The 12529-nt window shown below is 39.7% G+C and overlaps 1 protein-coding gene across 3 annotated transcripts in view; it reads right to left on the reverse strand.

Annotated features, from left to right (window-relative positions):
* bcas3 (BCAS3 microtubule associated cell migration factor) overlaps positions 1-12529 on the reverse strand; it is a 316301-nt gene that overhangs the window by 178801 nt on the left and 124971 nt on the right. For all 3 annotated transcript variants that reach the window (XM_026328270.1, XM_026328260.1, XM_026328252.1), the window contains 3 exons: positions 11589-11689; positions 5540-5736; positions 4936-5033 (listed from right to left, as the gene is read on the reverse strand). In XM_026328270.1, coding sequence (XP_026184055.1) covers positions 4936-5033; positions 5540-5736; positions 11589-11689 — 396 coding nt within the window. The remainder of the gene's footprint in view (positions 1-4935; positions 5034-5539; positions 5737-11588; positions 11690-12529) is intronic.

Raw genomic sequence — 12529 nt, forward strand, 5'->3', positions numbered from 1 at the left:
TTGAAGGTTTTTTTCGCTTGAAGGAAGCCATTGGTTTCCAATCCCATTTACTTATATCAAAGTTAATTTTGCAGAGACCTAATACATACAGCAATCAGATTATCTATCCAAATCATGTTTCAGTTCATTCTTGTCAAATCATCCCATTTCTTGCATCAGGTGACACAAACAGTCAAGAGTACACTATTAAGGACATCTCAACATATCATTTTGTCACTTTATTCATTATTTAGACTTTATTTAATATTTTGACATTTATTTAATGTTTATTTAACATATTTAACTTTTATAAAACATTTTATTATATTATGACATTATTTTTTGATGATCAATTAATAGCTAAAACATTGAATCTAAAAAATGTCTAAAAGACAGCTACTTTATTCATATTTCAATACTCTACAGTAAAACATTAGATATAGGACATTTGATTTAAACTGAAACTGACCTAGGCACATGCAGACAGTTGGAGGTAACTAATGTGTGATGAAGTGAGCTGCTCCCACACTGATTAACTCCCTGCTTTACAGGATACTGCTAATAGACTGCCAAACACTAACCTGAAATCATAAAGGCATACAAAGAGTATACATGAACATGTCTGTGCATAGGTCAAAGACGGAAAAACACACATCAGGATTTAACTGATGCAAGTACTGGCTCTTTTATTTAAGCTTTTGAAAATAAAGCTTCATGAAAAATGATTCCTAAACTTGTTTTCATGGGAATTTTAGATGCTTAATTAAATTGGCCCTTCCATACACACACACACACACACACAGAGTCACATGGATGTCAAAGTCCAGTAGCTCTCTAAAGTGTCTTCAGTGAGTTGTGATAAGCCAGCTCCCTCTTGTTCTGCGTGCTCTGCTCTGCCGCCAGCTAGGACACTATCACTGATTCACCGCCACAGATAAATCACACACACACATACATGGAGACAAACAGTGAGGCAGAGATGAGGCGACAAAGACGGGGACGTACATACACACATGCTGAAGATGACAACAACAAAAACAACAAAATGGCTGACACTACAGACATTGTTATTTCCTGTTTTTGGAGCAGGGTGGCTTTCTTTGCAGAGTCAAAACACAACCCAAGTAGTGTGGAAGGGGACTGGCAGATTTATCAGTGCGTGCGCGTGCACACACACAGACACACACACACAAGTAAGATTAAATACTCGTTCTTTGAGGTCTTGCAGTGTTATCTCTTTCAGGTCTATCTCCTTTTCCTTCTCTCTTGATATGACCTCCAGGGCCACAGAATGCCACTGTGTAGTCTAGCTAGGATTGAAGCCACATCTATATATACAGAAACACACACCCCACAGCAAGGCTTGGGTTGCAGAGCTAGGGGATATTGATAACAGCAACACATTGATCCTGCATATTTCAGCTGGTGGACAGTGATATAGTAACATTGGAGTTGGGCTCCTCTGTCCCTTCATCAGGGACAGTTATGCTGAGTCAAGACAGCACGACTGGAAGCACTGTAGAACATGTGTGTGTCTGCGTGTGTGCGTGTCCCATGCAGACGGCATCCCATCACCTCAGGGAAGGCAGAGATAAGCAGAGTGTATGGGCTGAGATAAGATGGGAGCAGACACTGGGGAGACTGACTGACTGTAAGTGAGTCACTGTAGGGAGAACTATGGCTTTATGGCATCGCTGGGCCTGAGGACACTTTTATTCTAAGGGAAATGGCTGGAAAACATAAGTATGCCAGGGGCTTTTATTTTACCAAATGAGCCCTCTACATAAAGTACACATACATGCATCTCTATGGTGGTAATGTTCAGTGCATTCTTTGAATTCCTCAAATATTTTCATGTGTTGGTCACATGATAAACACCACTTTACATACAATCCATAAACATGTAATAGTTTTGGATGAGAACATTATTTTCATTTGATATTTTAGTGATTTAAATTTCACTGCAACTGCATATGGGAAGCATAATCTTATGTGATCCATTTTACCTCCAGACACATGATTTATTATATGTGAAATAAACATTCATTTTATTTATTATGTGTGTGTTTTTTGGATACATATCAAACAGAAGATACTATTGAAAGTATAAAAACATTAATTTCACACTTTTGCAAATGAAGAGAAAAATGTATGCTCAAACTGATGTACAACATGAGCCAAAAATATTGGTGATAACTAAAAGTCATATTTGGTCAGTTTTCACATTCAATATGTATTTACATGTAGATACAACTTGATTGCATATTGTAAAATGAGTTAAGGTTACACTGGTTTGTGTGTAAAACTGAAAGTTTTGTAGTATTCTGATGTCAATACATGTACTATGTATGTATAATATCCTCTACATATAAGAATATATAATATACTCATTGATATTTAATGCAATGATTAGCTATAACTGTTGTGAATTATATCAAAACTCTGATGACATAATGTTGCCTGAAACTAAACATGTCAAACAATCTACATACAATACTTGAGGAGAATCACTAAATTACCACATTACTGACATGAATATGTTTCAGTTTAAAGATACTAAATATTGGCCCAAAAGCTGTCTGATTGCTTCCAATTCAAAAATGTTGCTGCTGTCAAAATACATTATCAGTTAAATCTGAAGGGTTACATCACAGAGAAATGTGTTAGCCTCATTGAAACAACTTTGTGTCAGATTTTCCTGTACCATTTTCCACACAGCTGTAAACATTAGCAAATACATCTTATTGTGAGACAAATCAGATTGCAAGACGTATTAATAGTCTGCAACTTCGATCCAGAAACATCTCCTATTAGCCTTTAAAACCTATATTAGTATGTTCTGCTGCACACAGGCTGGTTCTGCAGCAAGTGAGACAAAAGTGATGTGTGTATGTGATAAGAGGCGCCTCCATGGCAGTTGCAGGACACAACACTGTACCCTCCCCACGCACACACACACTGATAAGCATCACCTCCACCCCTTGGCCTTCCTCTTTCCTTCTGTCTCTCCCTGCTCACAAATTTACACAGTTTAGAAAAAAGTAATGAAGGCAGTGTTTACCACAGCTTTTTTTTTTCTTGCTGGGGTGACATATGGATGCTGGAGAGTTTCCAGAGTTGTTATGTTTACAATTGTTACTGTAAAAAAAATATATATTTTTAAAATGTTGCTTGGTTGACTTGCTGTATGTGTCTTCCATTTGCGTTCATTCTCCCACTTACTTGCCTTAACATTTAAAGCTGAATTGAATTTTCTGATTATATTTAAAATGTAATCATTAATTAATCATATAAAGACAACAAGGCAGTAGAATCCAAAAGAGGCAAAAGTGCAGCCTGTTTTTTATTTGGGATTATTAATGCATCATAAAACTATACTTAGATAATACACTTTAATAACTTTAACTATTTATTTGCTCATTACAATAAAAACAAATGTGAAAACATCCCACACTCAGTAGTGGTATGGACTATTGTTTCTACATTCAAAAGAAATCTGAAAACCTTTCTGCTTTCTCAGATTTATGATTTGCTTTTAATTTGTGTGTGTGTGTGTGTGTGTGTGTTTAATGCTGTTGGGATTTTCTCTTTGTTGTGCTACATATGTGTATCATATTTGCAGGCCTTCAGTAAATATGTTATATTTATGTGGATTTATGTAGATGCTCATATGTTATTTGTGCAAGAATGACAAAAATGTGTTTAATTAAAAAAATGTGGTAAAGGTCAAAGTATTCCACATGTATCTTTTTAGACTTGTATGTGCTGCAAAGCACCTCAGATATGTAAAACTATTTGTGACATACCTATTTGTGACACGAGTTGCAAATACTCTTGACACATGAGTGAAAAAGCTAGGAGTGGCACTCTGTTGGGTGAGGGCAGATCAGATGAGTGAAGTCTGTCATAAAACACATCAGATAACTTAACAGAGACGCCACAGTCACTCCTTAATCTCTTTTATCAAACAAAAGGCAAGAGGATATAGTGTCACGCAGTAAGTGATAATTACTCTACCCACACTGGCAGTAAATACCAGAAACACCGTGCATGCACACATTCACAAGACCAATGTAGAGATATTATACTGTACTTTGGGAGTAAATTGCTTATTTTTAGGGAAAAATACACTAAAATGTGTTTGTAACCAGAAAAAAGGAGACAAAGCAAATTAATCCTGTCCAGTGTGTGATAGGCTGTTTAGGCCCATTAAAACAACCACACTGTATTTTATTGCACGATAAGAACAGTGCACATAACAAAGGGGAAAACAACACCTATAAAACTGCATTGTGGGTCACAAAGGTGCTGAATGGATGATGCAAACAACTGACTACTTACAATCCATCCGTATGTGCTGGTGTTAGACAACAGCAAAGGAAATCTTGCTATGTAGTAAAAGAGAACTTGCATTACTTAATAATATGCACAGTATATTACACAAATAGAAGTTTTATGTAGCTACTTTCTAAATGCACTAATTAATATATTTAGCAAGAAACAAAATTAGTATATGAGGATGTTTTGGAAAGATGTAAATATCAGTTCAAATCAGTGAAAAATATCAGATAAAGAAAAGCAAGGACTTTAGTGTTGTTTTTTTTCTGGTATTAGAACATCTATCTAATTTATCTGAGGTTTTGTGAGAGTTCATAGTATTGGAATGAATGCTGATGTGTGTAAACATGACTCAAACACGGACTGCAGACACGTCCAAAACAGATTCTGCCAGACTCAACTGATGTGACAGATAGGATACACAGCACAGTGCAAGTGACAAAAAACAATAAAGTAAAAGACAATTTTGGATTATGCAGTAGAGTAAAGCCGACGGACTAGAACTATATCATAAATAAAATAGGGCCAAGAATCATGAAATGAAAATACCCGGTTTATATCACTGAGCAAAAGAGGAGGTATTCAAAAGGAGTAGAATAAAAGAATGAAACTTCCTACCTGGTCCTGCATCCATGATGTTGGACTGTCCTCGACGTTCTGCCACCAGCCGCGAAGAGCCTGGCATGCTGACTGGCTCTGAACGTACCGGCTGAATCCTGCACACAAACAGATTATGTACCTTATTCTGAATACAAAAAATATACATGCAGGGGCATCTTAGGGCCTCAGAGAGGTTTGACTAGATCTGAGCCTAGTGTAGGAACCCACAAGTGGAGGTCTGGTTTGTTTAGTATAATCCTGTCTACACTAAAAGGATTTAAGTGACATCTATGATTGTTAGAATATTGAATATGGTACTGTACAGATCGGAGCCCTGCCACACCACTGACACCCAACTGCAAATAGTCCAACTCAATTGCTTACACTGCCAGCAGCTGAAGGGATGCTCATCATATCCCTAGCAGTGGGGGTTTTCACATCAGAGGTTGCTAGCCTACCGCCCAACCTTCCTCCTTTTTCATCTGGACTTGGGACCAGCAATGGCAGAGGCACAGAAAGGACCTGGGTTTGAATCCCGTCGAGGGGTGATAGTGCTAACCACTGCCCTGATGTGTCCCCTCACATTCTATATGTAATAAATTAATTAACACTTTCAAACTACCTGAGGCTGTGTAGGTTCAGGTCATCTGTGTCAAAGTCCAGTAGGGGCTGCTGGACATCACTGGGGCCCTGGGACTGAAGCACAGAGGATGAAGAGGAGATCACGGTGGTCTGGCCTGATGGATGAATGGTCTTAAACTGAAACTGGGGGCCCATCCACAAGCGCCGGTGGGGCCCCGTGTGGGTCACAATTTCTACCTGAAAATACAAAGTTAAAAGTTGAAGTGAGAGAACAATTTATAGCTGTCCAAACTTGTCTCACCAACATTGTCGCATGCTTGGATGCAGTGAGTGACATGCTAATATCAGCATCTTAGTTTACTGTGTTATCATGACTGCATTGAATGAAGCATATTCAATAGCAATCAATGTTGTTAATATATTAAACAAATCTAGTAACACAATCTCCTTGTGGTTATGGTGACAAAATGAGGGTATCGATTAAATTGTTTAAATTTATCATCTGCACCAAATCAGGTGACTGCAGTAGCTGTTGAGACACTACAAAGTAAAAAAAAAAAAGTCTCATAGTGGCACTGGATTAAACACTGCAAAGTATTAGGATTCATTTTCTCAAGATTGTGAAAGCACACAATTTCAGAAATCTATACCGAAGACCGAATACTGGTAGCTACCTGTGGTGGAGCTGTCGTCATTAGATTTGACAGTGTTGCTGTGATAATCGATGTTCCAATACTCAAACATCACACCATACTCCACTCAAATGAACTCTGTTACATGACATCCAACTAAAAGCTTGCCCTGCTCCTGCACCACTGAAAGTCTGATGCTGATGTCAGAACTCATCAAGGTCTTGGGAGTGCCAGCAGCATGATAGGAAACTTTCCCAGAGGGCTTATAGATGTGTGGCACTAGCAACAGCATGGCAGCAAGGCTGAGATGAGGCCTACTGGGAGGATAAGATGGCACTGGCATGGCAGGTGCCCCATGGGCACTTGAGCAGAGTGCCACTAACACTGTTTAAAGTAGGACAGGAGAAGCGTGTAAAGAGGATGACTCATAAACATTGTACTATTACTGCCTTCTCTGTTATCCATCTCCTCTTTGCCTTGAATGTACTGACTAACTATCTCCTGCCTGGACTTCCACTTCTCACTGCCCGTCCACGCTAAGCCTGGCTTTTCAACTCCCTGCAGCACTTAACATGCCTCTTTGTGTCTCACTGTTCACATTTCATTATCTTTATTACATATGTGTTTGTCTCTCACCTCAGCTCACAGGCTCGCTAGACTGCCAAGTGACAACATGTCAGACAAGAGTGAGAGCTCACACTCTTAATTCTTTTGTGTCTGCATTTATACACACAGACATGTATGCATACACACATACATACACATACTGTATATGTGGTCTTTCACAGCTGTGCAGATTAGACCACAGAAGGAGGCAGGAGGCAGGAGGATTGTCTCTTTGTGTGTGTGTGTTTTACTAGTTAACACCATCAATGTCACGCCCAGCGCAGAACTGAACAGCTGTCAGGGTGCTCTCTACTGCAGAATGGAAGATCCAGATGTTACAGCCCAGTGTCCACCCCAAACCCACTGCCCTTTCTGTCTTGTTCAACACAGCCAGTGATACGCTGCCTTAGATATGATTTTACTGTGTGCAGTGCACACCTTTACTAACTGATGGATAAAATATGTGTTTACTATCTCATAAACATTCAACTGGTCAACATCAAGCTGTAAGCGTCACACTCTGTACACAGGATATGACATAAACTCACCAGTTCCTACAAAAAAAATTGCACAGATCAAACTTTTTCTCTATGTTGCGAGACCACGGGTGAAAAGGACACCTGTTTCTGGGAACAAAGGACAGAAAAACAAGGACCACATTTCTTACACATCTGTGGGGCCTCATAAGCTAACCTGCAGCTAACCTGTGCAGTTTTCAAAAGGGTGAAGGGTTTCACCTTTTTTTGTCCCTAAAGATGTTGGTAAGCCTTCCACCACTTGACTGAATAGAGAAAAGCGGTGCTTTCAGTTAATGATAAGTAATTGTTGGCTGCACTGTAGCTATAACACAGCGCTAGCGGCAAGCGAGACCTGGTATTCACATGATGCTTAGTTATAGTACCTTCAACTTTATATTCTCACATTATAAATGAAGTTACAATGCTGTTAGATGATCACAAAAGCATTTACATAGTATGTCTTAAGGCTGTTGATTTTTTCAACATGTTCAAAGCTACAATGCTTAGTTAATGTGTTATCCTAACAACCCAAAATTAAAAGGTTTGACTATAACATACTGCACAGCTCATAAAAGACCAGAAAAGGCTGACTGGAATAAAATCAAACTAGTAGTACTGGTCCATAAGCCAATGGCTGCGTTTGAAATGTTCAGCAGGAGAATTACCTCCAAAAAAATGCCAAGGACATTCTAAGCCAGCTGCTGACATATGCATCACTACCACTGTTCTGACAAGAAGATGCAAAAATTCAGGTTAGTGCAATTGATAGTTTTGTTCCTTTCAAACTATCATGGCAGATATGAACCACAGTCTCTGCAAGCTAAGTGGGGTGCATTTTAACCATTCAATTATGCATGTAGCGGAATTATTGATGGTAAGAATGCAGTGCGTCACCTGCCGCCAACAGAGATGAGATGAAGGTTAACCAAGCAGAAAGGCTGGGTGTGGTGGATTTTTCTAACATGCCTTGACTACCTACTGTGACAATTAAAGCACATTTTAAGATTTGTGATTATACAACATTCGCAAAGTACGTGGTCCTATTTATGAAATCATTTGGAGTCACATTCCTGTTGACTTGTTAGATAAAAATATCTGGTTCTTAATCTGCTAAACACTTGTAACCTCTTCTTTTGGTGCAGTAGCACCCAGAATTCTTGCTGAAAACAGCTGTGTGCTATTGCTGGAAACAGCCCTAATGAGACAGGATTTGAGTACATGGAAATTAAAACAAGGAAGAAGAGGTCACAGAAGCTGAAGGGACCCGAAGAGAATTCGCAAACTACTGATTTTCTACTACTACTGTCTAAAAGCTTACTGTGCAAAGCTTTTAGACAGATGTCAGACAGATTCTATGTTCAGAGACAAATGGACAGATAGTGTGGCCCTCAGAATGCCTTGATCTCACTATCACTATCTAGAGTCAGTCTGGAATTACATGAAGAGACAGAAGACACTATGACAGCCTACATCCATTAAACTGTGTCAAGTTCTTAAAATGCTTGGAACTACACATGTGAGAAATACCTTGAAAAGCTGTGTGTGGCCCTGTAGTTAGTTGATATATTGACTTTTTACTGATGTTGATGTAGATTTTGCTAAGTTCTGAAGAGCTTTCAGAATAAATAGTAAAATCTTAATTGTAATCAACCCAATACGGGAGGAATATGGTCATACCTCACAGGTCTAGTTAATAATCTAGCAGCAGAATTCTGAATAATTTGTAACCGATTTAGATCTTTTTGATTGGGGCAGGATAATAAACTATTACAATAATCAAGAAGAGAGGAGACACAAGACTAAAATGGTTTCAGCATAACTAAAATTTAACATCAATCTGAATAGGCTAGAGAATAATCATGCTAGATAAGAATATGTATGTCAATATAACAAGTGCACAGCTGGTCAATACAATAAAAGCTACACTTTCTGTTGCGTGTTGAAAGGACGGTGAGTAATCCATCATTGCACATGTTGCATAAAGATCTATAAATCATTTCCATGGTAGCCAATGAAAAGTCCCGGAGGAGAAAAACGATCAGCCGTTTCTGACTTTCTTCATGGACAAAGTAAATCCTTTGCCCTGCATAATAAACAATTAAAGATACGGTGTTAATTTTGATAAAACAAAGCTCTAGTAATTAATCTATAAGGTTTTACTGATAACATAGGTGTGATTTGTTGAACATAGCAAAATGATCAATTCAGAATCAATATATTCAGACAATATATTTCTACTTCACATGTGACTTCTTTTGACAACTGCATTTAAATGAAAACCTCTAGCCTCATTTTGCTTCCATCAGACTACTACAAATGACAGTCTCCCAAGAATTACATTGTTAGGGTTGGGTGGTGGGAGTATGTTGTGTGTCTCTGTTCCCTCACTTCGGTCACCATGCCTCCTGGTCTACTCACCTTACTAGGATCAAGTATGCCCACCCAGACTACAAGCTGAGCCAGAAGGTATGACTGGACTCTAGAGACTTACCCCTGCAGGTGGAGTGCTGTAAGCTGGTGCCTACATACATCGGTCTCTTTGAGATTGACCAGATCATCCACACCAATGCTATGAGGCTAAAGCTGCCTCCTTCCTTACCTGTTCACCCTATGTTCCATGTGTCTTTTGCTCAAACCTGTCTCCTCTAACCCTTTGAGCCCTCCTGCTGAACTTCCCCTCTGCTTCCCAGATTACTGACAATCATCCTGCCTTCACTGTCTGGAACATACTGAATGTCCAGCAGTGAGGCTGTGGCTTCCAGTACTTGGAAGACTGGGAGGGGTATGGTCTGGAGGAGCAGTCGTGGATCTCCCCCACCATCATCATGCGTGGGTTTTTATGCTCGCCATCCCGACAAGGTGGAAACCTTTGGGGCGGGGAGTACTGTTCAGGTTGGGTGGTGGGAGTATGTGTAGTGTGTGTGTTTCTCCCTCTCTGTTACAGTAGAGATTGGTGGCTAGAGGCATGACTGTGTGGCTGATTATACACTGCTTCAGTTAATAACGCTAATAGGTTTTTGTATATTTTATCTCTCCACAAGTCTTACGATTGACGATTTTGCAATGTGGCCTATACATGTACAAACTGCAACTGCCAGTACATTGATATCATCCATCCATCCATCCATTAACTATACTCACTTATTCTTAATTAGGATCACGGGGATCTGCTGGAGCCTATCCCAGCTCTCTTTGGGTGAAAGGCAGGGGTACACCCTGGACAGGTCACCAGTCCTTTGCAGTACATTAACAGATGCCAGTAAAATCTTTCCAGTCAATATATTTTTTCTGCCAAAATATCAGTCAGATTTCAGATTAAAAGTATTTCCCATCCCAACCACAGAAAAAGCAAAACACCAGGAGACTTGTTTTGGGGCACTGTTAGTTGCGTCCTATCCCATACAAAATCCTGGACCTGTGCCATGGTTTGTGGGAGTGAGGTAGTCAGCATGTCAGCATTCAGATACAGTGAAGCTTCCCGTGGGGGTGGCCGAGAGATGGCCAAGGTGCTCCAATGAGGGTCAGCTGGGTAGTCTGTAGCACTATGTATCAGAGGTGCATAACAGTTGAAAAGGCTAAGGTGGTGATCCAATATCAATTTTCTGGTCTTTTTACAACCACAGACGACTGCCTCACTTCAAGTGTTAGTTAGGAGTAGAATATAAAACGCGTTGCGGCCAGGAGGAAGGGTCCCATAAAACAGTACAGTTGTGATGAGTGACGCTATCTGTTCAGACTGCTCTAAGGCTCCTAAAACATCTGAAAGTAGAGCATCTCTTTCCCACAGTTCCTCAGAGGCGTCGAATGTCCTGTTTGAGGTTAATGATTTGCTTGTTAGCTTTCCACACGAGAGCAGAGTCAGACATAAGGTTTTTGAATTCTGTCAGACTTGGCAACTGCTGCCTTTTTTTTCACTGCACCACTTGGTGTGATTACCAGTGCCATTTCCACTAATTACATCCAGGCTTTTTTTTTTTACTGGCATCTTCACCTGCCCATATTAGATGCATTGAAAAAAAATGCAAGAAGAAACTGCAAGGAGAAAATACATTTTAACTGACATGAGACGTCCTTTCTTCTGATCCTTAATGTGAAGCGTCAAATCATAAACTGATTTCCAATAAATAACTTGTAACAGACTTGCTTGGATCAAAAACAGGAGCTTCATCATGGTGGACAGGGACAACCAAGGAATGATACAAAGAAGGAATTGAGACTTACCCAAAGTAAGCTATGACTGAGACATCAGCAACCACAATCTCCCTGATGATCAGGTATTGTACATCACCTATGTGCTTAACATCAATGTCATTGATTAAGGTATAGATCTGACCTGTGAGAGCCACTCCTCATCCTCCTGGCCACTGTGGTCCGACGCCAAACTGTCCGATGACTCATGACGTGTGATTGGGCCTGGGCTTTCTGGGGGCATCGCTGAGATACGCACACACACACACACACACACACACACACACACACACACACACACACACACACAAATGGTTAAATGACCTTATACCCAATGATGATTACGATATTTGAGACCTGAAATGAGCCATTATTTTGTGCCACTGTCCCATATCATCATATAGTTTCAAGTCACAAAGCTTCCCTAAAATTCAAATAGCCAATGTTTCCTAAATAAAAGTAGTCAGTGGAGCTAAGTGAATCATATACAATGATTAATAATTTGCAAAAATGCGAAGGAAAATGACAACTCAATTAATTCAGTTAATTAAAATTTGTTAGAGCCATCAGGATATGAACAGTGTGGTCTTTCACAACGATTATGTTTGGGCTGAAGTCACGTTATTTTATGTTCTAATACAACAGCTTTGCATTTCATGGGTGACTGGACAAAAACTACTGGTTAAGGGGAGAGTCTGAGAGTAAAAGATGGAAGCACAGAAAAAAAAACAACATGTTTTTCCTTCTCTCAAATGGGCATATGGTTGCGAGCGAGTATACAGTAAAGTGAGAGAGAATCAGTGTGTGTGTTTGTGTTTGTTTCTGTGTGTTACAGAGAGGGTGAAGAGAGACCCATAGACAGATGGGGCTCCCACAGGCTTGAATAAGCAGGCGTGGAGAATGAGGACTAATGTGTAGAATCAGTCCTTTCTCTGTCTCCCACCTCAGGGATGGGGTTTGTTTAAGACTGGAATGGCTAATAAACTTGTCAAATCTACATCTGGATCACAGGAGGCACTCCTGTCTTTATACACACACATACACACGTGCCAGGTGTTCATACACTCGTAGTTTACATTTGACACT

Source organism: Mastacembelus armatus, chromosome 13, assembly GCF_900324485.2.
Source record: "Mastacembelus armatus chromosome 13, fMasArm1.2, whole genome shotgun sequence".
In the NCBI taxonomy this organism is placed as follows: Eukaryota; Metazoa; Chordata; class Actinopteri; order Synbranchiformes; family Mastacembelidae; genus Mastacembelus; species Mastacembelus armatus.